This window comes from Arachis ipaensis, chromosome B7, assembly GCF_059453495.1.
Source record: "Arachis ipaensis isolate K30076 ecotype BB chromosome B7, ASM5945349v1, whole genome shotgun sequence".
In the NCBI taxonomy this organism is placed as follows: domain Eukaryota; kingdom Viridiplantae; phylum Streptophyta; class Magnoliopsida; order Fabales; family Fabaceae; genus Arachis; species Arachis ipaensis.
This window is the reverse complement of record NC_142442.1, coordinates 125,513,389-125,540,180: the sequence shown is the minus strand read 5'-3', so window position 1 is coordinate 125,540,180 and position 26,792 is coordinate 125,513,389. Positions and strand designations below refer to the sequence as shown.

Here is a 26,792-nt window from a genome sequence, read left to right as displayed (position 1 = left end):
ATATAATATTTTTTTAAAAATAAAAATTAAATATTAATCAAGATAATATAATTTATGTGATTTTTTTTATTCGTTTAAATTTATATCGTATCAATACATATTAATTAATCATCGTACCCGACGAAGCAAACACCCAAAAAAAAATATAGTATAGATTAGCTGCAACACATGACGCACGCGCATCTAATAATTATTTTCCAAATGCATATACACAATAGTATGCACTTATCTTTTTGAATAATTACGGAATCCACTTTGAGAAAAAGTTGAACTAATTACGAATAAAGAATATTAAAAAATTAATAAAATTTATTATTTTTATCAATAATTAATTATTAATATTTAAAAATATAAATTAAAAATATAATATTAAATTATTAAATTAAATAAAATACTAATAAAATATAATAAATTTTGTTAATTCTTGAGTGTTTGTTATTAAAAATAGTTAAGTTATGAAATAATAATATGTAAGCGTCAATCCAATCTTTTTTTTTTTATTAGTCTTTAATATAAATGATTATCCAACCTAAAAATATATGATAAAAAACCAATACCAAAACTAAATATTTTTCTAAAAAACATAAATCATCCAGAAGCTAATGCTTAAATTCAAATCTAAAACCCAACATTAGGAGTCTACATACAAAGTCTAGAACTTAATTTTTTTTTTTAAGATCATGAAAAGAATAATCTTCGACGTATATTTAACCCAGCCATTTCAAGGAAATTAAAAACGACGTGATTTATTTTTGGTAGACATAAATATTTATTGGATGGCAATGTTCTATCTGATAGATAGCTAACTAGTTAGAGTCTTAGAAGGAGTGGTTAAGTTAGTTAGTTGGTTACTAAGTTTGGTGTGTTAGAAGGTTAGATAGATTATTATTTAGAGATTGATTAAATAATATATAAATTAATATTAAATTTAAAGTTTTTATATTAAAAATATTTTACAAAATATTTACTTAATAATTTATATATAATTTCATATAATTATATATTTTACTAAAATGTAATACAAAATGAAATATAGTTTATTATTTTAAAAATTTAAATTTATTTATTTTTATAAAAGACATAAATTTTTTATATTAGAATTTTATAAAATTATATTTTCATTTATTACTTTTATTTTTATATTTGCTTTCGTTGTTATACTTTATCTTTTCATATAGTATTGATTTGCAAGTAATTAAAGAAAAAAGTTAAAAAAATGAATGAGAATAAAAAATATCATAAATATAATATAAAATTAAGAATTAACTTTATACTCATGATATTTTTGAATATACTTAGTAAGAAGATATGTCAAATTTAAACTTACTTGTGTTAGAAAAAATGACTGAAAATAAAAAATACAAAAAATATAATATAAATTATGAATTAACTTTATAATCATGATATATTTGAATATATCTAATAAAAAATTATGTTAAATTTGAACTTACATGAAAAATTTTTGTCACCGAGAGGTTAAGAAATGAAATGTAGTAGTACGAATTTTATGTAGTTTATATAAGTAGACTAAATAGTAGGAGTGTTTAAGATCCGGCTCGACTAAAATCCGTCCCAGACCCAAAGCATATTTTGCCGGATTCGAATTTCTTATTTTTGCCCCATACCATTTTCGGGTCGGATTTGAGTTATGCTTCGGGTCACCTGGTCTGGCATGAAGTTAGTTTTTATTATAGTAAAAATATATATTTTAGAGTGAAATGAGTAGTATCATATTATACTTCTATACTTCAATTAATATTTTTTATATTATACGGTATCGTTTTTGCTTTAAAATAATTTATTTTGCTACAAATATGATATAATATTTGTTAAATTTAATTTTAAAAGTGAAGTTTTATTACTTTAGTATATAAAATTTACAAATTTATATATACTAATTTTATATCAGACCAATCTGATTTAATTTAATTCGGTTTATTTCAGATCACTTTCAAATCGGGTCAATGTTCTTTTAGAGTCGGGGGTCCGGGTCTAATTAAATCCAGTTAGTTCAACTATGAACACTCTTACCAAATAATATAGTAGTAAGAGTCTTAATATATATAAGTTATAAAATTTCAATATTTGTAACTGAAAATTTTTATAATTATTATTATGTCACTTTTAACGTATATTTATTATATTTAATTAATACTTTATATTTCAATTGAATAATAATAAACCTAATCTCGACAATAGAAAAATTGAACACACTCGATATGAAGGAAGAAATAATCTCAGCAAAGCTGTATGTGTATGATTTGAATTAAGCTCAAATTAGTTGCTTTTTCCTTGAACAAATTATCATATACAGAGTTTGATATCCTCTTCAATATATGTAGGAATCCTTTTATTTTTTACGTAAACTAGCTGTTGCACTCTTTAAGACTGTAACCATTAGTATTGAAAAAGAAAATCTTTCTTCTGTTACTTGATATCATGGTGCAACAGCTTCTTATCATAGCATTATCTGATTTTGCTAAAGTGTATATTAATCATATTGGTTAATCACTACAAGAAAATTTGTCTTTGGTCACGCTTTAAAAGTGTGCTGAAAATTGAAAACGGCATGGTCATATAAACTGGCTACGCTTTTTGAGTAATTACCACGCTTTTCAAAAGATCACCAGTTTGGTCATGATCAATTTTCTATGGCCACACTTTTTGGAATCAGTTGGCTAATTTTTTGGTCACATTTTTTTTGTAAAAAACATGGCCTTTGATATAGATTTATTGTCACGTTCTTAAAGCATAGTCATTGTCTTCAACCTATCGCGACGCTTTCAGCCCATCTCTATGGCCTGGCTTCCGCGCGCAGGCATCATCTATAGCTAAATCATGAGATCTAATTAAATCATCTATTCCTGTAAGATTCGAAATTTCAAACGGTAACAGTAAAGGACCTATAATTTAAATGAGATAGATAGATCCACAATCATATATATAATTGAAACATGCTAAACATTATTAACTACCCAGGACAGACACTCACACTTCATTGTTTTATTGTTAGATTGTATTTGCACGTCATATAATAATAATAAACTAAGAAGAGTAGGTTGACACCGAACATTATTGACAAAGAACAAGTTGCTTTAATATATTCCGGTTGATAAATATTAGAGTATTATTACTTATTAGAATTTATTATATTTGATTATTGTTAGTTATCAATGTTAAAAGTATAAAATAAAGATAATTACTCAAATGAAGATAATAAAAATATTTTTTTATAAAGATATTTTGTTTAAAAGTGTGACTTATTTATTTAACCATATATATTTTAAATAAAGACAATATTTTTATAAATATCAAAATGTAACCCTACAATTTATTATTCAAAAATAAAAAAAAATATTTTTACATGAAGATAATTATAAAATTTTTATTGTAATATTCACCTAAAATAAATTATATTATTAAATTACTAAACTAAAAAAATTAAATTAATAAATAAATAATGATAAAAAAACAATAAATTTTAATATCTCACCATTTTTCATTTCAATTTGGGAAAATACAGTGTTTATATGTATAATTGTATATCAAGAAGCTCATACATTATGATGCACCAATTAACATAGAGCGTAATCATCATAAAGGAGAGTAATATCTTCAATTTCGAACCAACACCATGGACTTCGAAAACCTCCTCTCCCAACCAGCCATATTCACCATGGCTCTGCTATTCTTCTCTCTCTTTGCTCTTTCATTTCAATCAAAAAGGCACATCCACAAAGCCGGAGCAAGAAAAGCACCACCAGAAGCTGGTGGAGCATGGCCGCTAATTGGACACCTCCACCTCTTAGGTGGCCAACAGCCACCGCACGTCACCTTGGGCAACATGGCCGACAAATATGGACCCATCTTCACCATACGCATAGGCCGCAAGAATTTATTAGTCGTGAGCAACAGCGAGATAGCTAAAGAGTGCTTCACTGTGAACGACAAAGCTTTCGCTGGCCGCCCTAAAATGATAGCCTATGAAATTCTAGGTTACGACTATGCCATATTTTCGTTCAAATCCTATGGCCCCAGTTGGCGTAACCTCCGCAAGATGGCCATCTTGGAAGTCCTCTCCGGCCACAAGATACATATGAACAGTCACGTGATGTTATCGGAGGTGAAAACCGCAATGAACGATAGTTACAATAATAGCAACAACAAGAGTATGGCGGTTACGGAGATGGATAAATGGTTTGGCGAGATTAGCCTAAACGTGATGTTCAGGTTGGTGGTGGGAAAGCGTTTCACCGGTCACAGTGAAGAGAACGAACGAATCCGGAAAGCGCTGAGGGATTTCTTTGATCTCGGTGCGTCGTTTGTGGTTGCTGATTCAATTCCGTGGTTGAGATGGTTGGATTTGGATGGGGGAGAGAAGGCCATGAAGAAAACGGCGAAAGAGTTGGATGAATTTGTTCAGAACTGGTTAGAAGAACACAGACTTAGCAGAAATCATGGCGCAGAGCGTGATTACATGGACAAGCTTATTTCCAGTTTCGATCAAGGCTTCGGCGGTCACGACGTTGATACTCTAATCAAAGCTGCATGTCTGGTAGGCTGATCATGGTTTGGTTAAATTAACCTGTTTTTAGATTAGTCAAAAATATAATTTGATTAATTAATCAAATTGGTTTTATGTGATAAAATTAGTTATTAATTGATTAAAAAATTTAAAAATTAGTTTTTAGTGAATTATAAAAATAAAAATCAATTTTAAAAAATAATCAATTTTTTAAAAAAATTGATTTTTTTTACATAAAAAAATTAGATTTAAAAAAAATAAAAAATTTGTGTTTAACTGATTAAAAATTGATTTTATTAATAATAATCAGTGGCTAAGAAAATGGGGGTTGAATCTTAGTACCTTTTTGCTGAGTATTACTTTTTGCCTTTAAAAAATAGCTTCAGGAGATTTTTCTGCTTTTTGTCTCATAACCGTCAAGAGACATTTTCATTTTGCCTCGTAACCAGTCAGGAGATGTTTTTCGATTTTGTCTCCTATGCAACAGAAACTGAAATGGAGTAGAAGAGAAAGAGAGAATCACACCAAGAAGTATCCTGGTTCAGCTGCTAAGTACAATGCAGCCTACATCCAGTCTCCATCACAATAGTGACGGAATTGCACTATAATCATCCGATTACACACACCAATTCTCCCTAGGAACTACCCTTCCTAATCGGGACAAGTCCAGAATCTATACCCAAAACTGAACTTGACTTGGTCACCTACCAAGCTTTCAACTGCTAAGTGCTAACCCAACTTGTAAGGGGATTTCCACAGAATCATGATACACAACACATAGATATACAAAGGACCTCTAGGACACCCATGGCTTTTTCTTTAATTTTGTACCCTCTGCCTTTTACCTCTCATTGGTTTTTTCTTACAAACCTCACACTATTTGCCTTTTTCACTATGAGACTCAGACAGACAAAACTAAAAAAAAAAGAATACAGAATGAAACACATTGAAGGAGAAGAACTTCTGTTAGCTTGGGTAGCTATGAGAACTCTGTGCTTACTCTCCTTACTTTAAGCCTTGGCCGTTCACCTTTATTATAGAAGGGGAAGCTTCCAAGGTTGAAACCGGTTGAACCAAGCCACCTTCTTCTTCTTCAACCATCAAAACTGGTTCGGACAGAGAGAAGAGAGAGGGAACCAAAAGCAAAATCAACATGCAATTACCTCTCTCTCATCCCTTCTCATCAAGCTTCATCAATCTGAGCCTTCCATCTTGACTTGGTCCCCAAGAAGGATTTCTGACCCTTGATGAACTCTTGATCCTTGACAGCTCCATCTGTTCCATTTTTGCTTCTTTCTCCACATAGCCTCTGTAGCTACTTTCTGTGATGGATGAACAAAAGTGGAAACGCGCCTCACCTTAGAAATCTTCTTCTCTGATTGAATCGTATTGCTTTTACTTTAGGCATGGAGATCTTGAAGCTTCTTTACCACATCTTGCCTTTAGTGGAAAAAAATCCTAGCCACGTCATACTGTAGATCTTCTTTTTGCAAGGGTCATCATCACCTTAGCTGCTTGCTTCTTCCTAGCTTCTCTGCTTCTACCTCTGATAGCTTCTTCCATCTTCTTTTCCTGATGGAAGTGACACACGAAAACAAGAGAGAGAAGAGAGAAAAGAAAAAGAAAACTTTGGAAGTAATGAGTGAAATTAAAATAAATTAAAATCAATTAAAACCCACTTCCCATCCTTTATGCATAGTAACGTGTGAAGCATTGAAAGCTATCAAATCAATATAAACTTTCTCTTTCCTGTTACCAATGCAATTAAACCAAGTTAATTGAATTTGAATTCCACCAAAAAAGAGAGTAGGTAGTCGAACCACTTCTCTTTCCTTTCTTTTTCTTTTTAAATTTCGGACCATGATGATGTTGGTTTTTCAATACAATGGTTTTGGGCTGCTCCATAATTTCTTGGTCCAATCAACATAAGAATAATTCAGTCACAATGTTAAAAAAAAAAATTTCTTTGTACCAAAGGCTAAATATTTTGTCAATATTTTGGGCTTTTTGTTGCTTATGCCCAATGATCAAAATTCTACATACAAAACAGAAATTATTAATGAAATAATTTTGAAGCTAAAATCAAATTAACAATTCCTAATAATAATTTTTAACAATGTTTGATCATCATAATAATTTGAAGTTTCCAAACTCAACAATCTCCCCCTTAATGACAAACATTATTAAAAATAAATTGAAAAAGGTTAAGGATTAAGAGAACTCCCTTGAGAATTTTGAATCCTCCCCCTTTTCATTTGTCACATAGCTCTTCCTTAATGTATGCAATTTTCCAGTGGAGGCATTACCTGTAACATGCTTAAAACAAGCTTAATACAGTTTCAAAATAAAGTATAATGTATTCAACATAAGGAACATTAATAAAATGTTAAATAACTTAATTTTTGAGCAGATGTATAATGATAATCAAAACTTGATTTGTTATCTTTTAGATAGCTTTCTGCTCACTAAGATAAACATAAAGTATGCCTGAGTACTTTCTGAGTACATTGCAACAAATAACTAAGACTCAACATATTTTGTATCAAGATGTTCAAAATATTTCCTGCCAAACATTTCATTCAAGCAAAAATATCCAGCATCATAAAAAAAATAAAAAAAAATTGGCAGGCAATAATCATTAGAAAACCGATATCAGAGTAGAGTATCATTAGATCAGTCCCTTTTCTACTTTCCTCCCCCTTTTATCATCAAGAGGGAAACCTGCAAAATAGTTAGAAAACCAGCATGATGAATATACAAAATATTTGATTAACAAAACAAAGGAGTTCAAAGTAGACGAGTACAGTTATCCAACAGTTCACAAGACACTAAAATAAAAGAACAATTAAAAGAACAGAGTTCAAAGGTGTGAGTAGCAAAGAGCACATCAAGCATCAGAGAGATTGATATCTGAGCCAAGGGAATCATCTTCTTCATCCGAATCAGCCATGTCTTTTTCCAGGCTTTTGAGCAACAAATTGATTCTCTCATTTCACTTAGTCCAGGCTTTTTCATTTTCATATGCTTGTTTTCTGGCCTCTTTGAAATATTTGATCATCAGATTGGACATATGAGAGAACTCATTCAACACATCTTTGACAGATTCGGATATTTTGAAAGATTTAGAGGGATGATATTCAATTTCGCTATCAAATTCCATTGAGCTTTTTCCCTTTTTATTTTTCATGGATTCAGGAACTCCACCACCCTTTATGGTAGAACCCTATTTTCTACAGGCTCATTGATTAGATCAACATGAAAATATTCAAAGATGCATGTCAGAAAAATTCTATAAGGTAATTTAGCCTTCTTATCGCTGCGAACACAGTCCCACATGTGTCGCACCATGATATATGCAAAAGAGATAGATGCAGAATTAAGAATGGCAAATAAAACCAAAGTATCACAGACTGTTACTCTTTGATAGGAACCGCTCTGGGACATCAAAATGTGGTTGATGATGCATGAAGTAGCGCTCTCACAGGGCCGAGAGCTTTGTGTGTTAGAGTAGTTTCATCAAGAGCTGAAAAATTCTCACAAACCCGAGACAAAGCAGTCTGAAGAGAAATCCCAACCTGGGAGTCCCATTTGCCGGATATATATGCTCTTGCACCTTCATCTTCATACCCTAAGGCAGCACTAACAGCCTCTCTGTTCAAAGTCAGATGCACCTTTTTGACATAAGAATGTAAAGCTCCATCATGGTACATCATGTTTGCATAAAACTCGCGAATCAGATTTGGGTAGACCGACTTGCGAATCTTAAACAGAGGAGTCCATTTGAGGTTATCAAAGAGTGTAGAAAAATCAATACCCTTGTCAGACAGATTCTCCAGATTGACAACATATGAGGCACACAAATGGCGGTTCACTAAAACTTGAGAATGAAACTCAAATGCAACACAAGATGTGAACCGAGCAGGATCAAAGTGAGAATGATTCTTACTGAACTTATTTTTAAAGTCTAGTGAGTCCAAGTTTGGTGGCTCTTGAGTGTTGTGGAGGATGTAGCGCTTCGGACGCTGAGAAGGAGCAGTTCGGCCAGAAGGATGGGGAGTTGAGCACCAAGGAGGGGAAGGTGGAGGTGAGGACAGAGACTCTTCTTCTTCCTCAGGCATTGGCCCCTTTTCTTTTGCATCTTTCTTGCGTGAAGAGGTTCTTTGAGCAATTACCTTCCTTCTCATGGAGCCGGTTGAGTGAGAAGAGGGAGAAGAAGATGAGTGTATATGAATATGGGTGTGAGTTTGAGGAGCATATGAAGGTTTTTTGGCAGAGGGGGTTCGGTTGCTTTTTCTAGGAGCCAACTTCTTTTTCATGATGAAAAAGGATGAAGAAGAGAGTGAGAAGATGAAGAGATGGTCGAATAAATTGGAAGGTGGGAAGGGGTTATATCTACATTAAATGCTGAGTGGAGAGAGGATCATTTAAAATAATGGACATTAATGAAGCGGTTATCAATCAAGGAAAATTTAAAATTAAAAAGTAACTGAAAGATCTTTTCCTTGAAACATGGGAGAGAATAAGGGAGAAGATTTGATTTGACATGAACTCCCTCTATAAAGATATGATGTGATAGCCTCCCAAAAATTATTTTAATGAAAATATGATGAAAAAACTAAAAATGGGCCAGAGTCATGGAGCGGGTCCAAAAGAGTATGGTTGGGCTCAAGTTTAGTGACACCCAGGATCAGTCTCCCCCTGCTTCATGGCTTATTTAGCATAAACCCAGATTTGTCTCCTTACTTCCTATGAGACAAAAACAAACAAAATCATTAAAATCACAAATTTTTAATAGAATTCAACTCTAACATTCCCAAATTGTTCCTTAATGAACAGAACCTATCTTCACACAAAGGTTTTGTGAAAATATCAGCCAGTTGCTTTTCGGATTTCACTCATGGCTTTTTCTTTAATTTTGTACCTCTGCCTTTTACCTCTCACTGCCTTTTTCTTACAAACCTCACATTGTTTGCCTTTTTTACCATGAGACTCAGACAGACAAAACTAAAGAAAAGAATACAAAATGAAACACATTGAAGGAAAAGAACTTCTGTTAGCTTGGGTAGCTATGAGAACTCTGTGCTTACTCTCCTTGCTTCAAGCTTTGGCCGTTCACCCTTATTATAGAAGGGGAAGCTTCCAAGGTTGAAACTGGTTGAACCAAGCCACCTTCTTCTTCTTCAACCATCAAAACCGGTTCGGACAGAGAGAAAAGAGAGGGAACCGAAAGCAAAATCAACATGCAATTACCTCTCTCTCATCCCTTCTCATCAAGCTTCATCAATCTGAGCCTTCCATCTTGACTTGGTCTCCAAGAAGGATTTCTGACCCTTGATGAACTCTTGATCCTTAACAGCTCCATCTGTTCCATTTTTGCTTCTTCCTCCACATAGCTTCTGTAGCTACCTTCTGTGATGGATGAACAAAAGTGGAAACGAGTCTCACCTCAGAGATCTTCTTCTTTGACCGAATCGGATTATTTTTACTTTAGGCATAGGGATCTTGAAGCTTCTTCACCACATCTTACTTTTAGTGGGAAAAAGCCATGCCACGCCATACTGTAGATCTTCTTTTTGCAAAGGCCATCATTACCTTGGCCGCTTGCTTCTTCCTAGCTTTTTTGCTTCTACCTTTGATAGCTTCTTCCATCTTCTTTTCCTGATGGAAGTGACACACGAAAACAAGAGAGAGAAGAAAAAGAAAACTTTGGAAGTAATGAATGAAATTAAAATTAATTAAAATCAATTAAAACCCACTTCCCATCCTTTATGCATAGTAACGTGTGAGGCATTGAAAGCTATCAAATCAATGTAAACTTTCTCTTTCCTGTTACTAATGCAATTAAACCAAGTTAATTGAATTTGAATTCCACCAAAAGAGAGAGTAGGTAACCAAACCACTTCTCTTTCCTTTCTTTTGCTTTTTAAATTCGGACCATGATGATGCTGGTTTTTCAACACAATGGTTTTGGACTGCTCCATAATTTCCTGGCCTAATCAACATAAGAATAATTCAGCCACAATGTTAAAAAAAATATTTTTGTACCGAAGGCCAAATGTTTTCTCAATATTTTGGGCTTTTTGTTGCTTATGCCCAATGATCAAAATTCTACATACAAAACAGAAATTATTAATGAAATAATTTTGAAGCTAAAATCAAATTAACAATTCCTAATAATAATTTTTAACAATATTTGATCATCATAATAATTTGAAGTTTTCCAAACTCAACATATTTTAATCGGTTAAAAATCGATTTTTATAAAAAACTCGATTAACCAATTTAAAAATAAGAATTGTATAAAATTTACTTTTGATTTTGGTTAATCGGTTAAAAACTAATTTTTAAAATTTGATTTTAATTAACTACTTTTTAATAATATGGATATAATTTTTAAAATTATTTTATTAAATTGGTTAACCAAAATATAATTATAATTTTTTAATCGGTAAACCACAATTTGATTATTTTATGAACACCCCTAATGCCTGGTACCTACCTATTTCCTTTGGGAGCTACTTAGATAAAGATGTCAAAAATGTCTTTTTATAAAGATATTTTTTAAAAATTAAAATTTAACATATATAATCAATTAAATTGTATTATTTTTATTAAAATTAGACTAGATAAATCAGTTTAGCAAAAAAATTAATAAATTAAATTTTAAACTAGTATAAATTGTATTTTATATATATATATATATATATATATATATATTTTTGAAAACTTTAAATTCTAACCCTATAACCATAGAGAAGAAAAGGGCTAGAATTTATAATTCTCAAAATTAATATATATATAATAAGAGTATTTTAGTCATTTTATATAATAGGGGTATTGTAGTAATTTTTTATGAAAAAATAATATTAATTTAGACAGATTCAAAATTTGATTCACTATTTTTCGGTGAAATTAATTTGTCTGACCTAATTTTAACAAAAATAATATAATTTAAATGATTATATATGTTAAATTTTAATTATTAAAAAAATATCTTTAAAAAAAGGCGTTTTCTATGTCTTTATACATCGATCTATCTATCTTAGTGATGATCATGCACATAATAACATGCTTCTTTGTAATTTCTTTGCAGACATTAATTTTGGGTGGTACAGACACCACGACAGGGACACTTGGTTGGGCTCTTGCTTTACTTTTGAATAATCGCCAAGTTCTAAATAAAGCTGTTCATGAATTAGACAGACATATAGGAACTAATAGAATGGTGATAGAAACGGATCTAAACAGTCTTGTGTATCTTCAAGCCATTGTCAAAGAAACATTCCGCTTGTACCCGCCGGCGGTGCTCAGTTTGCCTCACGAATCCATGGATGATTGTGTGGTGGGTGGATACCATATCCCTGCTGGCACACAACTTTGGACTAATATTTCAAAAATGCAACGAGATCCTGCTTTATATCCTGATCCATTAGAGTTTCGACCGGAGAGATTTCTGACAACTCACAAAGACATTGAACTTAAGGGTCAGCACTTTGAATTGATTCCATTTGGTGCAGGAAGAAGAATGTGTCCTGGAATGTCATTTGGTCTTCAAATGGTGCAGTTAACACTTGCTAATGTGCTGCATGGGTTTGATATTGCAACAGCCGATGGAAAACCAGTTGATATGGTTGAACATGCTGGGATAACCAATGTCAAAGCCAATCCGCTCAAAGTAATTCTTACACCACGTCTCTCTACCCAAGCTTATGTTTAAGATCGAAGGAAAGCACGCACAACACAATTTATGAGAAAAATACTACTTCATTTGCTGTTTTCTGTTAAATATTGTCAGTTATAAAATTATTAATAACAGTGACTACCCATATAAAAGTATCATCGTATAAAATTGATAATTTAATCAAATATATTAAACTATCTAGCTAATATATAATTCTCATGTATTATCTTTATAGGAAGACTATTTCATGTGTAAAGTCACCATTAATAATAATAATAATAATAATATGTTGAATCCTGTGGCATCTCTAATACAGAGTCCTAAAAGTTTAACGCACAGCATATTATTGTTATTAATATTATTATTATTGTTATCATTGTTAGAACATATTCTAATTTGATGTCAACCTAAAGAGTTTAATTTGTGCGTCTTGTAAAATACATGACAAAACCACCTCTTTAAAACAAAAGACAAAACCACATAAAGCAAGTTTTCATCGAATCTGAGTCATCAAAACCAACTTCACTGCTACCGACGGTGCCTCATGCCTCCTTACTCTAACTTGTTCTTTTGTGACTTTGACTGTGATAGCATTCGTTCTTTCTTTAATTTGTCCGATTAAATCTCACTAGAACCTTTAATTTGTTGGATTCATATCACCCTCCATGGCTAACCTATCTTCTTACTTCTTCCAAATTTTATCATTTTAAAGGAATTAGTAAAGAAAAAAATTAATTATCACATAATTTGTAATTAATAATAATTTTTTTTATATAAACTGTAACTAATCTACTTCTTTTTTGGAACAGGCTAATATTGCCACACCCTAGTAAGTTTTTTTTTTTTTTTTTTTTTGGTCAGGACACACCCTTCTAAGTTGTAAGTTTCACCTTTTTGTCGTACTCATGACACAAGTTATTTTTGGGCTAAAGGTTCAACTTTATTTTTTTCGGCGTGCTATAACTAAGCCAGACGACCTGAAGCCAAAATTTGGGTCATGGAGCCCACCATGAAGTCTGAGGCCTTGAAAAAATTATTTTAAGGCGCACTCTCAATTGTTTATTGTTAATGGAATCCGATTCTGCTTAAATGATGTGAAACCCCCGCTCACAAAAAAAAAAAAAATTATGTGAAACCAGAGACTTGCAGAAACCAAGGGAGAATTATGGGTATCTGTGGCACTCTGATTCTTGATTGCACCTCGAATGGCATCCCACCGCCCCATGTCCCCCCTGCATTTCATTTTTATATTTCCCTTTTTCTCAAAAGATAAAATCAACCATGTAATTCCCAAAAGAAGGTGCCACATCACACATGCCACCCCCACCCCTACCATCTATATAAGTAACCAAACACTTCTAAAGCCCAAAATATTATAGCTCGCGATCTGAATCAGTTTCCGTACTACTACTACTACGCTACTTAGAGAAACAACGAGAGAAAACAAGAAATGTCTTCCAACGACAATAAAGTTGAAGTGAGTAAGGGCAGAGAGGAAGATGAAGCAGAATTCGAGAAGGAAGAGTCGGTGCCCACTGTGACAAGCAAATTGTTCTTGAAACCCAGTGAGAACCAGAAGCCTGGGAATATGGATAAAGAAGTGGTTCTGCGGCGAATTCGTCACCGGAGAAGGGTCAACAAGGTCCGAGCCGCTGTGGGCTCCTTTTTCAGCTCACCTTTCTCCACCGACCACCATAGAAAGTGGCTCGACGATCCATTTGCCGCCTTGTAATTTGTAGTTTCCAACCCAACAATCTTTCTAAGTTTGTATATTAGCTTCGGGGATTAATTAGCTTCTTTCTCTACTTAGTTTCTGTTAGTTCCTTCCCCGCGGAATTCAAGTTGGATATATTGTATTTGTACTTTTTTACAAGGCTCAAAAATATGTTTTTTTTTTAAAGATACTTACATGTAATATTATTATGAGATGTATTAATGAATTGTTATTCTTTAATTTTTTTAATAAATCAGAATAAAATTAGTTTTTTATAACAACAACAGTAAATTTAATAGTTATCAGATCCGGTCTATCTAGCCTCGATCTGGCCAATTTGGCCAATTTACATGGTTCGGATTGGATCATTTATTTTTTGGGTTTTTTTCATTTTCAGAAACGATGTGGTTTGGCAACACTGAATTCTCACCTTCGTCTCTCAACGCACTAGACTGAAGATGGAGCACTCTCATCCCTGTCACTGTAGCTCACTGGTCACTGATGTGGCACCCAAACTCCCTTCATCTTTCGGCTCCGGTCTCTGTCACTGTCTCTGGTATTGCCATCAAGCTCGTCGTCGTTCTCTCAGATCGGGTCTCTCTCACGGTCTCGCGCGCCTTTCTTGCCCTCGTTGTCGCCGGCGACAGAAGCAGCAGGTCCCAGCGCTTCCTCCTCGCCGTCAGCTTCCTTTGCACAACCAGAAGTTGGTCCCAATTAGGTGAGTTTCAACAAATTTTCCTTTTTTTTCTTTTCTGTTTTGTTGCTGTCTTTGATTTTGTTGCTGCAAATATCAATGAATTAGTTTCTTTGTTGTTGAAAATAATCATCGACATGAATTTGTTACTGATTATGAACCTTGAATAATTTGTTGATGAAAATTCACTGAGTTAGTTTTTTTTTTGCTGAAAAATCATTGAGATGAATTTGTTATTGATAACATTAGCTGAATTTTGAATTTGTTGCTGTTCAACTCAAATAATTACTTAACTAAATCATTTTGTTGCTGAAAATCATCATTGAGTTAAATTTGTTAGTGATTGTACTTTGAATTTGTTATTTAAATTTTGGATTTTAATTAGTAGTGAATTGAGGATGATAGAATATTTTCAAGGAATCAATTAAATCTATTTATTTCACTCAGACAAGATATCTTTTATCGTTCAATGTGTTGTTTATCCAATTCCTAGTTATTAACTTATAGTTTTCTAAAATGACAATCTACCTTCTAGAATTTGTTACTGCACAAGCATGATTTAGGATAATAAACTTGCTTATTTGTTTGGTTAGAATAGGCCTCTTTTGTATTCATCTAATTAGAATATTGTTGTTGATTTTGGGTATAATATGCGTAAATTCTTTCTGAAGATATCTAGCTCTCAGTATCATGGCATTCTGTCCTGCTTCCCTTTTGTAATTTTGTAATTATATCAATAGCATCTCAACATGTAATAGATGTTGGCATCGAAGTAAGTTTTCCCTTATATCTGATGTGTCCATATATGTGTGTGTTTGGATTACGGTTTGTAAACTGAGGTTTGTATAAAATTGATTTTGTAGAATTAATTTTGATCAAAAGTGAGTTAGTATTAACGTGGTTTATGTTTGGTAATTCTTATTCAAAATGGATTATAGTAAACTAAATATTGTTTGGATTACATTATTCAAAATCACTTTTAGATAAAAAATTACAAAAAAGGACATGAATTTAAATAATTATTTTATGTTATCTTATAATTTTATTTTAAATATTTAAATAAATTTTAATATTTTTGTAGTACTCTCAATATTTTTTAGTACTCTAATAGAATTAATAGAATTATAATACAGAATAAAAAAAATATTCCATACAAAAAAGAAATAACAATAACAGTAAAAGAACTTATATAAAAAAACAGAAATTTTATAAAAAATAATAATATATATAAGAGAGTATTAGAAAAAAGTACTATAAAAAAAATAAACATATGAATAATGAAGGACATAATTGGTACATAGAACCTAAAGTTCAATCTAAAAACGGAAAAGCTAGAATTTTTAGCTTTTGGTAAACCTGGGTTGAAAGCAGAAATCACTTCTGCATTTACAGCATAAAAATATTGCCAAACATAAAGATGAAGCTTTCAAGAAACTCAAACGAGCTTCTCTCTTCTCCAACGCAAATCCAAACACACCCTATGTAGTTGGAAAGCCTTTGATATCTTAGTTTTGCCCTTTTGCTGAATAACGGTTGGTATTTAAGTATTGTCAATTTGAATTCACAAGGGTCCTTTTTTATTTTTAATGATATGCTTATTCATTGAAGAACAAATGCACAATGTTGCTTGTAGGGTATTGTAAGGTTAATTTATTTGTAAACTGAACTATTGCTGCTGTTAAGATTTTGAATGTATTGAAATTTAAAGGATTTGTAGTTTACAAACTTCCTATTTGAACTGCTATTGCTATTGCTTAGTCAAAACTGTGCTTGACATGCAGATGCTACAGGTAGGAGCAAGGTTCGAATTGGTCATTGAATCGCTTTAACTACTAGTTTACTGATTTACTGGTCCAACCAGTTCAACTATGGTCCAACCGAAATAACCATTTTATAATAAAATAATAAATAAAATATAAATAAACATACCAAAATATAATTATATTCTAACATAAATCTTAAAATGTTACCCAAATTAAAAATATTATATCACCAAAGTGTTATAATCTCATCTAAATACAAACTAAATAAATATCCAAATATCAAAGACATTAAAATTTGTTATTAATCATCAAAATCAAAAGAGAATAGCCATATTCAAAAACCTTCAACTACTTCTACTTTGTTGGATCACACACTCTCAATGGTGATTCATTCATTTCTCTCAAACATCTCTTTTAATTTTATTAGGAGCAATTCTTTAATTAAATAATCAAAGCACAAACAGAAAAGGCAAAAAATTATGCTGCACAAAGCATGAGAATGCAAAAACAGCATGAGAAACAGTAGCACAACAAATAAACATCAAATTTTCAAATTAATGCAAGGCAGAAAATATCATCAGTCATGAGCAAAATATACTGCAAGATCCTCAAAGGAGCATTTCCAAAATCCAAATGTGGCGACTTTAGCTCCCTACCCCTACAAGCTCCATCTGCTCCACCACTACTACCAATCAAGAATAATAAGAACAAAATCAGCAGTGAACAAAAATCAACAATCAGAACTATCAAGAACAAACACCAATAATCAGCAACAACAATAAACACAATACTAGATAATTAAATAAAAAAATACAACATCTGAATAGCAAGAATAGTTCCATAATTACTGTAAAAAAATAATATAAATTACTCATAACAGAGAACCTAAGAAAATCATTACTCATAACAAGAACAGTTCAATAATGTTCATTACTCATCACCAGTAATAGAACTCACTCTGCAATTAAATCATTGATAATGAACGAACAAACTAAATTATATTGATTCAAAAAATCTAAGAAAATTCAAAACAGAGATCCGCAAGAAATTACTTACAAAAAAAATAATTAAAAAATAAAGATTCAGGATTTCAGAGCAGCGATTGAGGGAGAAGGAGCAAGAACACCAAGGACGAGCATATCGCAAATCGCAAGGAGCGAGAGTTCCATGGAGCAGAAATTACTTTCTGTGACATTTTATGTGATCTCCTTGCTGCTACAACACCACCACACACAAATCGTAACATGATAGAACAAATCGAAATCAGAAAAATAAAAAACTAAAAGAAAAAAAAAAAGAAAATCTTTGAAGCAAAGGGATGCAGAGAAACTGGAAGCAGATGAAGAAGAGTGAAGCGAACCATGGTGGTGACGAAGAGAGTCGTTTCGGATTCGAAAGGAAGACTAGCGACTGACTGTTGGAGAGGGGTTGGACTGTTGGACTGTTGTGCCTAAGCGTGACGGACGGTGGTGCCTGAGCCCAACGGGCGGTGTTAAGTGAGGCGAGTGTACAAAGGGGTTGGAGGCGACCGGTTGGACATGGAGAGACGACTGGACCACAGGGACGAAGACAATGAGAAGAATGGCAGCGACGATGGAAGCTAGGGTTGAGCACAACGGATGCGGCGGTGGTAGAGGCTAGGGCTTTCATTTTTCTTTGGGGACCGGGAGAAGGAAGGAGAAGGGAGAAAGGGCTCTAGGGCTTGGGGGGGCACGCACATGCTTTCAGAATGTTTTCTAAGCGAAACGGCGTCATTTCATTTGAACCGGCTGGGTTATGGTTAGGTCTGACTAGCCGGTTCTTGGCCAGTTTAGTAGTTTGTAGCCGATTTTTGAGTTAGAGGTTTTACCTAAAAACCGAACTTTAAAAGCTGCCGTTTTAGGTTTGGACCGGTCCGACCGATCGGTCAGGTCTGATTTTCAAAACATTGGATGGAGTATTGCTTTGATGTGTTGATATTTCATATAACGACGTGCACTTTTGAAAAACAAAATATAAATATAAATAAATTATAATTTATTTTATTAATTAGAGCTCTTTATTTTTAGAAACTATTTTACTAAGAATAATTAAATTAATTTTATAATTATTAAATTTTAAATTAATTATGATTTATATATAATTTTTTTATTATAATGAGGGATTTTGAGAAAGGATAAATTATTATTATTATTATTATTATTATTATTATTATTACCCACTTTAATTAAAATAAAATTTAGTTAATATTATTATTAAGTTCAAAATTTGTCAGTATGAACAAATATCGGTACTTTTTGATGAACTTAGTTTTGCTAAAGTTTTATCGTATATCTTTTATCACTACGTTATTAATGTCATTTATATTAATAACTCATATATATTAATATTTGTGTTTTAATATATTCAATTTTTAGGGTTATCCGTTTAAAATATTTATGTTTTAAAGCGCTAAGTCAGCATTCTTATAACATGACACGTGGCCTCTTATGACACCTCATCATCATCACTTCATTCCCTTCTTCTCATTCAATGAACCAAGGAAACCAAGGAAAGAAAGAAAAGAAACAAAGAGCCGTGAGTGAGAGAGAGTGAGAGAGAACAAGAAGCCATGGCACCGTAAATTTTCGGCGTTCGATTTCTTGAGTTCCGTAACTTCAATAAAAAAATCTAATCTGATTAAAATATTCGTATCTTCCTCTTATTTACGTTAACGTCACTTTTATTCTGGAGAAGTCGTCGGAGGGAGTCGCTGAACCTTCCATGCTTATCTGCTATTTGTTCTACTTCTTGTACTTACATTCTATATGTGTTTTCTTTGATTGTCTTGTATATCTTTGCAACTGAGAGATCTCACGTCTAGCGAAGGAGTGATGAGGATAGTTCCACTGGATTTTAGAGGGTTGGAGGAGAATGAGAACTGAGGTGTTGAGTTATTACTGATTAAAAACTAAGTACCTTAGATAGTTTACCTTGTTTCTGGTTTAAATTATAATTCTAAGTTTTGAATCCAAGTGTCGAAGTTCTAGGATTACCTCTAGCTTTTCCGAGACCTTATATAATCTATGTGGGCACCTCTACCATGATGAAAACATTCGGTTCTCATTCCATACATGTTGTTGCTTTTCAGATGCAGGACGTGACGCGCCTCGCTAAATGTGCTGGATTTACTTTCTAGTCGGCCTTGCCTTCGCAGGTCGAGTCTAGAGCTTGAGTATACTTATCCGTTGGAGCTCTATGTATTTATGTCCTTTACTTTTCTGTATAAGCTTTCTATCTTATTCTTCTTCGTGAACGGTGCATATTCTGTTTAGTTTTGATCGTACGCTCTTTCTTTCAAGGCTCCTAGATAAATTATCCTTGTTATATATGTATATATTTTATTTTTAGGGATCGTAGCGCCTCATCACCTTTGATTTACGACCTAGGCGTAAGTCTCTGTGTGGTAAGGTGTCACAAATGTGTTCAAAGGTAAAGTTAGCTTAAATTTCTTCCATCATGTATCAATTTTCGAGGAGAAAAATTTTTTTAAAGTGGGTAGAATATAACAAACCGCATTTTTGAAAAAAATATAAATATAAATAAATTTTAATTTATTTTATTAATTGGAGTTCTTTATTTTTAGAAATTAATTTACTAAGAATAATTAAATTAATTTTATAATTATTAAAGTTTAAATTATATATATATATATATATAATTTTTTTATTATAATGAGATATTTCGAGAAAGGATAAAATTATAATAATAATAATAATAATAATAATAATAATAATAATAATATTATTATTATTATTATTATCACCTGCTTTGATTAAAATAAAGCTTAGTTAATATTATTATTAAATTCAAAATTTGTCGGTATAAGTAAATATCGATACTTTTCTATAAATTTAGCTTTGTTAATATTTTATCGTATATCTTTTATCATTATGTTACTAATGTCATTTATATTAATAACTTATATATATTATTACTTGTGTTTTAATATATCCAATTTTCATAGTTATCCGTTTAAAATATGTATGTTTTAAAGTGCTGACAGCACTCTCATAACATAACACGCGGCCCTGATGATACCTCATCATCATCACTTCATTCCTTCTTCTCATTCAACAAACCAATAAAACCAAGGGAAGGAAAGAAAAAAAAAAAACAAAGAGCCGTGAGTGAGAACGAGAAGCCATGGCACCGTAAACTTTCGACGTTCGATTTTTTGAGCTTTGTAACTCCAATAAAAAATTTAATTTGATTAAAATGTTTGTATCTTCCTCCTCTTCACATTGACGTCATTTTTGTTCAGGAAAAGTTGTCAGAGGGAGCCGCTGAACCTTCCATAACCACAACCGTGAGGAGCGTCGCCGTCGAGCTACTGTTGTTGCTAGATAAGAGAAATAAGATTTTTAGATGCGTTTGATTTTATGGGTTAGACTATTTGAGTTAAGGGCGCTTTACTTAAACTTATTTTAATTTCAAGAATTGTTACAAGTCGATATTAATGTGAAAAGTATAATTTTGTAATTTCGTAAGTCTTATGGATTGAATTGAGTTGTTTTGGATGAATAAAATTGTTTGATTGATTGATTGATCGAATGAGAAAGTTGAATGTTCTGAAATAGTTGGCTGATGTTATTAAATTGATTTTTTCTTGAATTACTGGAAGAGATTTAATCTTGGAATTTAGTTTAATTTTGGAAATGATTTGATTTTAGAAAAGATTCAAAACTGGAATTTGGTTTGATTAATGAAAATAATTTGATATTTTGAAAAGGTTGAGAAGGGTTTGAAGAATGTTTGGGTGGGACCTGAAAATGGTGGCAGAATCCGAGTTTTAGAGGAGATGCTGCCGAAATTTTTATAAAAATTAGAGATTTGATTTGAAATGTTATTTAAAAAAAAGTTTGGATTCAAGAATTATATTACTTGATTTCAAATTATTAAGAAAAGAAATGAAGTATGATTTGGAGCTTTATTTATTAAGAAAAGTGTTATGTTTTGAATTTGATTTATTTAAGAAAAGAATTATGTTTTAAGTCTTTGGAAAATTTTGATAAAGTGATGATTATGAATTGAGTTTGATTATGATTTTGAATATTATTGAAATGTGATTGGCAAGGACGGTGGTCTTATCCCGCTTGCATACTTGAGATTAAAATGTGAGTATGGTTGATGTTGTGAGGACGGTGGTTTTGTCCTGCTCACGGATTTGGCGAGTTGAGGATGAGGGATTCTCTCTCTTGTCATGGTATGGATGTGGGGAAGGTAGAAAGGGACTCTCCTTCGTATTGTTTTTCCCCACATCTTGCTCTGGTTGTAAGGTGAAAAGGCACACTCCTTCAACGTGAAAATGCACTCTCCTTCGTAATTCCTCCAGGAGAAGGTGGAAAGACACTTTTCTTCATTTGTGTTCCTCTTGGGGATTCGCAACCTAGAGACAATATCCGGGTTAGCTACCGAATGTGTCGGGCTCTGGTGATTTAACCGACATGTGAGCTTACGGCCAGTAGGACAGGCATTCATCATACTATATTTGTTTGCTTTCTCTGGGTGTGCTTAAGTGCTGATAATTTCTGTCTAATTGTTATCTGTTTTATTTGCTGTAATTGATCTCTGATTGTGTCTATCTTGCATTATTTGTGCCTGTGATTGATTCTGTTTTAGGTTTGAGTTTTGATAGTGATTTGATTTGATTTGGGCTGGAGGCCGAGTTGATTGATTTGGGCCGGAGGCTAAGTTGATCTAATTTGGGTCAGAGGCTGTGATTGGTTGGATTAGTGGTAAGTTTTTATTAAAATGGTTTCTTAGTAAGCGGTGAAATGTATGAAATATTTTTTTGCGTGAAATTTTTATTAAAAAAAATATGAGTTTTAAATTTGGATAATGAACTGACGATCAATGCGATTGAAAATGGTTTTATTTAAAATATCTTCTTATAACAATTTTTAAAAAACCCTCTACTGAAAATCAGCGAGGACGATGTTCTCACCCCGTACAGACTTCTCTTTTCAGGACAGACGAGGAAGCTTGCGGAGTTATTGTTAAGTTCTTAGATATGCGGTTTCTATTTGTATACATATGTTATAGATTTTCTCTCGTCTTTATTATTATATTCTTGTAAGAGGGATAGGAGTCGTGACTATAATGACATGTATATAAATAATATTTATAAGTTACTTGTGTAAGAAGTTTTGTATATATGTATATGCATGTTTGTATTAGTGAAACGAGCTTTCAGTTTTTCAAAGAAAACAATGATACGGTTTTGAGTCATAGGTTCTTATTTTATTATTAAATATATGAAGTCATCATAATAATTCTTGCTATCAGAGTAGCGCAGCCGGAAGCGTGATATTCTGATAGTAAGAGTGTTACATTTCATAAATCACGCATGCAAACTGCATCAACCAGTAAAAGGAAATATATCCTAGTTATATGGCATCTCTTTTAACATATGCAATTTAAGTATATTAGAGGCAAATTGCAAAAACTATAAACAAAACTATTACGGAAGACTTAAATTTAGTCATTTCTCTGTACTCTATGCCCAGTTTATGATGGACTGATAGTCCTTGGATGACATCTTTTGATCCACGTAGTTGGAAAAGACTTACTCGTTATTCTATTTTATAGTCTAGTGGTTCAAATGTAGCACTAGTATCTGTAGCATTATTGTCAGCCTCTGGAAGCTGCAATACTGAATTTGGTGACCCATAGCCATTCGATGAAGTAGAACCAATAGATAACTCGTCTTTTTGATGTTGTATAAAGCTCTCTTGTCTAATTCCATCATCAGCTGGAAAACATACATTAGATCTCTCTGCTAAATTTTGAAAAGTGACATTTCTACCTTGTTGAGATAAATTTAGTGGCTCCAAACAGCTTTTGGAAACCTTCTGTGTCTCAATAGCAGATCCAGCCATTTATGAATCAGCTTGCATTTTAAGATCATCTTCTTTTAAACCTGAGGGTTCCTATGCCTGAGAAATATGTTGTTCATCATGTTGACAAGCTTTTGGTTGGAGTTGAAAAGTAATATCATCACCATTAGTGTCGCATCTTGAATCATCACCATTCGTGTCGTATCCTGGCGTGCCATCAGCTTTAGGAGCATCCAACTGACCAATATAATTAGTAGCCCAAGAATTTTCACCAGAAATAAGCTTTTCATTGCCTTCAATATGTTAACCTCTTCACCCAAGGTGAGATGAAATTGAGGGGTTTATAACTTTAATATTTATTCATATTCTTCATCCTTCATGAGGTAGTTGCTTAAGATACTTATTTTGCTGTTTTCATTATTACATGTATAATGCATTCTCTTTTCCTATGTTGAGCAATGCTGCAAATTACTAAATAAAAATTTGTTTGTTTCGTCAAATTGTGGTGTTATGGACAACACAAATAATTTCTTCTTGCATCAAATTACTAAAAACAATGTCGATGAAATCCACGAAGAACAGAGGCGAGGGAGAGAAGAACCACCTTGAAGGTCTGAATGCAACCGTCAAGCGACGAAGAGAGCAGTACGACCACCGACCTGAGAAGAGAAGAGCGCGGCCGAACGTCGCCAAAGAAGATAATTGACTATGAGGAGCATTCGGATTAACAAGGTTGTTGTTGTTGGGATCTATAGTGAGCTCTTCAACTTCCTTTTCAAAATTATCTCTGAGACTCTCATGGGCTTTGTAAGCTCTATCTTGTTGTAAATGCCGCCTCAAGGTCCTCTCAATTTTAGGATCAAAGTCTAGAAGAGGTTCTTTATCCCTATTCCTGCTCATAAACAACAGAAAATGAATAAAAGGTGGGAATCTCTACGTCAGATTGTAGAGAATTCCCATTAAGGTATCCTATGTAAAATAAATAAAATAAAATAACTGAATAGATTAACAGAAAATTCAAACTAATGAGTATAAAAGGCTATAAAATTCAAATTCAATAAGTAAATTAACTAGAAAAAAAATAAAACAACTAAGGGGACACCAAACTTAATTTCAAAAATTAAGAGAAAATTTCAAATAAAATAAATATTTTTTTCGAAAATTAAAGGAAAAAATGAGTAAAATTTAAAAACTAAAAACACCTGATGTAAGCAATCAAACAACGATTAGTTGTCAATTACAGTCAATCCCCGGTAACGGCACCAAAAATTTGGTGCAGAATTCAAAGTCCGCAAACTAACCAACAAGTGTACCGGGTTGTACCAAGTAATACCTTAAGTGAGTAAGGGTCGATCCCATGAGGATTGATGGACTGAGCAACAATAGTCGAATGAATCACTTAGTTAGGCAAGCAAAAAGTGGTGTTTTGGGGTTCAAAAGCATTAAAACAGTAATTCAGAGAAATTGGTGTGAAAAGTATGTGAGAAGATAGTTAAGATTTCGGAGTTGTTTATTCTTCCAGATTAAGTTTTCTTACCAACTATTTTAATCATGCAAGATTCATTTCATGTCAAACTATAATTGACTAAACCTTAATCCCTTAGTGATCTAGTCTCTTCTAACCTAATCAAACGCCAATTCTTTGGTCACTTAATGTAGATTAGAGGGTTAGGTTCAATTCTAGTTTATTAGTTACAAAAACCCTAATTACCCAAATATAAGAGGATTATATGTCATGTATCCCGTTAAGTCCAAGTAATTAGCAATTTAGAAGGAATTTACTTTCAAGCTAGTAGTCAGGTGAGATAATTTTTCCAAGAATCAACAAGAATTCATGTAGAATAAGAGTTATTTTCTAATACACTCAATTTCATAAGATGAAGAACGAAAGTAATTCTTGAAATTAAACCAGTACATTAATTAAAACAGAGTGGTAATAGTATCAATCCATGAAAATAAACAGAGCTCCTAATCTTAACCAAGGAAGTTTAGTTTCTCATGACTTAGAGAGAAAACTAGGGTTCAGAAGTGTGAAAGTGTAGAATGAGATCCGAGAGAAGAGATGATAGCCCGAAGGGCTAAATCTTTTTTTCTTTTATATCTAACCTAATTTTATTTGAAAATAAAATAGAATAATAAATTCTAAACCTAAAAGATTGTTTTTGAAATAATAGTAATGATAAGAAAGTAAAATAAAATAATCATTAACTAAATCTTCAGCCATGAAGCCCTTCTTTATGATCCAAATCCGCACTACTGTCGGTAAACGCCAGTTCAGCGTTTAGCACCCCTGGGGCAGTGAGGTTTCTGTCTTCCTAGAACTAAATGCCAGGCTCGGCATTTAGCGCCCCATGAGGCAATGGCTTGGGTGCTGGTTACGAGGCACCTGGCGGTAAACGCTGAGTCGTGGCATTTAGTGCCGTGATGCCGAAGGAATAGTATAGACTATTATATATCGTTAGAAAGATCTGAAAGTTGGCTTTCTAATGCTACTAGAATTGCGTCAATTGGACTTCTATAGTTCAAGTTATGCTCGTTGGAATGAGAGGAGGTCAGGGTTAATAACATTCACTTTGTTCCTTTTTCTTCTGCACAAATTCTGTCAAACTCATCCGAATCTTTGCTGAAATTAATAAAACCACAATGCGCCTCAAAGTAGCATACAAATGAGTAGATTGGGGATTGAGAGATCTAGAAAGTATGTTAAGGGAAAGGGAAAAAAGAGAAACATGGAGTGTAGAAATGAAATGTTTAGTATTAGGGTTTCTGATAAATGAACATAGCGATTAATATATTTTTTAATTATACATTTATTTTAAAATCAAATAAAGATAATCATATTATAATTTAGAGTTAAATACTAATGAAAAATATAATGATAGTAGAATGAAGATGGTAGTGTGGGTAGCTTCATAACTTGGTATATATATTTATAATAAAATTTAAAACTTATAATTTTAAATAAAGTATTTTTTAATTCAAAATTTACATTCAAATATATATTTTTATTTATTAGTTTTTAGAAATTATGAAAAAAAGCTCAATTCAATTATAATGTATTAATTCTATCTGTCATCGTAAAATTCTATAATCAAATTCAATTTTACAAGGTTAATAACAAAGAAAAGATTTACACTATCTAACAACAATATCAAATTTAAATCCTTATTAAAAAATAACAAAATTAACTTAAAAACATTTATAAATAATTATGATAACGAAGAAATAATAATAATATATTTCATGTTCATATAAAATGAGCTATACTTTACATATGTTCCAAATTCCAAAAAATTAATTTTTATAAATATTATAAAAATTAATCTTACTTAATAATTATTATATTAAAAGTTTTTTTAATAATTAAATATCTCTAATAGTCTTTTAGAGTAATTTTTTTTAGACTAAATCTTACAAAAAATTTGAATTTAGTGATAGAAATGGACAGAAGCTCTAATTTCAGTCATGCATAGAGAAATAAAAATCTTAAATAATTATACTTTGAATATATATTGGTGTCATTAAAATATAATGTAGAGGATGCTAATAAATTAAAAA

At 32.2% G+C, this 26,792-nt stretch overlaps 2 protein-coding genes across 5 annotated transcripts; both read left to right on the top strand.

Annotated features, from left to right (window-relative positions):
• The first annotated feature begins 3,556 nt into the window (after positions 1-3,556).
• LOC107610176 (cytochrome P450 CYP82D47) lies at positions 3,557-12,409 on the top strand. The gene is made up of 2 exons (XM_016312274.3): positions 3,557-4,555; positions 11,619-12,409. Exons 1-2 carry the CDS (start codon positions 3,635-3,637, stop codon positions 12,240-12,242), a joined length of 1,545 nt encoding a protein of 514 aa, XP_016167760.1. The 5' UTR covers positions 3,557-3,634; the 3' UTR covers positions 12,243-12,409.
• Positions 12,410-13,319: 910 nt separating this feature from the next.
• On the top strand, positions 13,320-20,877 carry LOC107610174 (uncharacterized). 4 transcript variants are annotated; one of them, XM_088495156.1, is made up of 5 exons: positions 13,323-13,941; positions 14,318-14,638; positions 16,396-16,415; positions 19,487-19,552; positions 20,660-20,877. In XM_088495156.1, exons 2-4 carry the CDS (start codon positions 14,422-14,424, stop codon positions 19,532-19,534), a joined length of 285 nt encoding a protein of 94 aa, XP_088351282.1. In that variant the 5' UTR covers positions 13,323-13,941; positions 14,318-14,421; the 3' UTR covers positions 19,535-19,552; positions 20,660-20,877. The 4 variants fall into 4 exon arrangements, 3 of the variants coding, with proteins under 3 accessions (XP_020961870.2, XP_016167753.1, XP_088351282.1); XM_021106211.2 differs by lacking the exon at positions 19,487-19,552 and having other exon boundaries at positions 13,320-13,934; XM_016312267.3 differs by lacking the exon at positions 19,487-19,552 and having other exon boundaries at positions 13,320-13,941.
• Positions 20,878-26,792: the final 5,915 nt, after the last annotated feature.

Coding starts and splice junctions, on each gene's coding strand:
- LOC107610176 (XM_016312274.3), top strand. CDS start 3,635: ATGGACTTCGAAAACCTCCTCTCCCAACCAGCCATATTCACCATGGCT. Junction 4,556..11,618: donor TAATCAAAGCTGCATGTCTG/GTAGGCTGATCA, acceptor ATTTCTTTGCAG/ACATTAATTTTGGGTGGTAC.
- LOC107610174 (XM_021106211.2), top strand. CDS start 14,422: ATGTGGCACCCAAACTCCCTTCATCTTTCGGCTCCGGTCTCTGTCACT. Junction 14,639..16,395: donor CAGAAGTTGGTCCCAATTAG/GTGAGTTTCAAC, acceptor CTTGACATGCAG/ATGCTACAGGTAGGAGCAAG. Junction 16,416..20,659: donor ATGCTACAGGTAGGAGCAAG/GTTCGAATTGGT, acceptor ATTTTTGTTCAG/GAAAAGTTGTCAGAGGGAGC.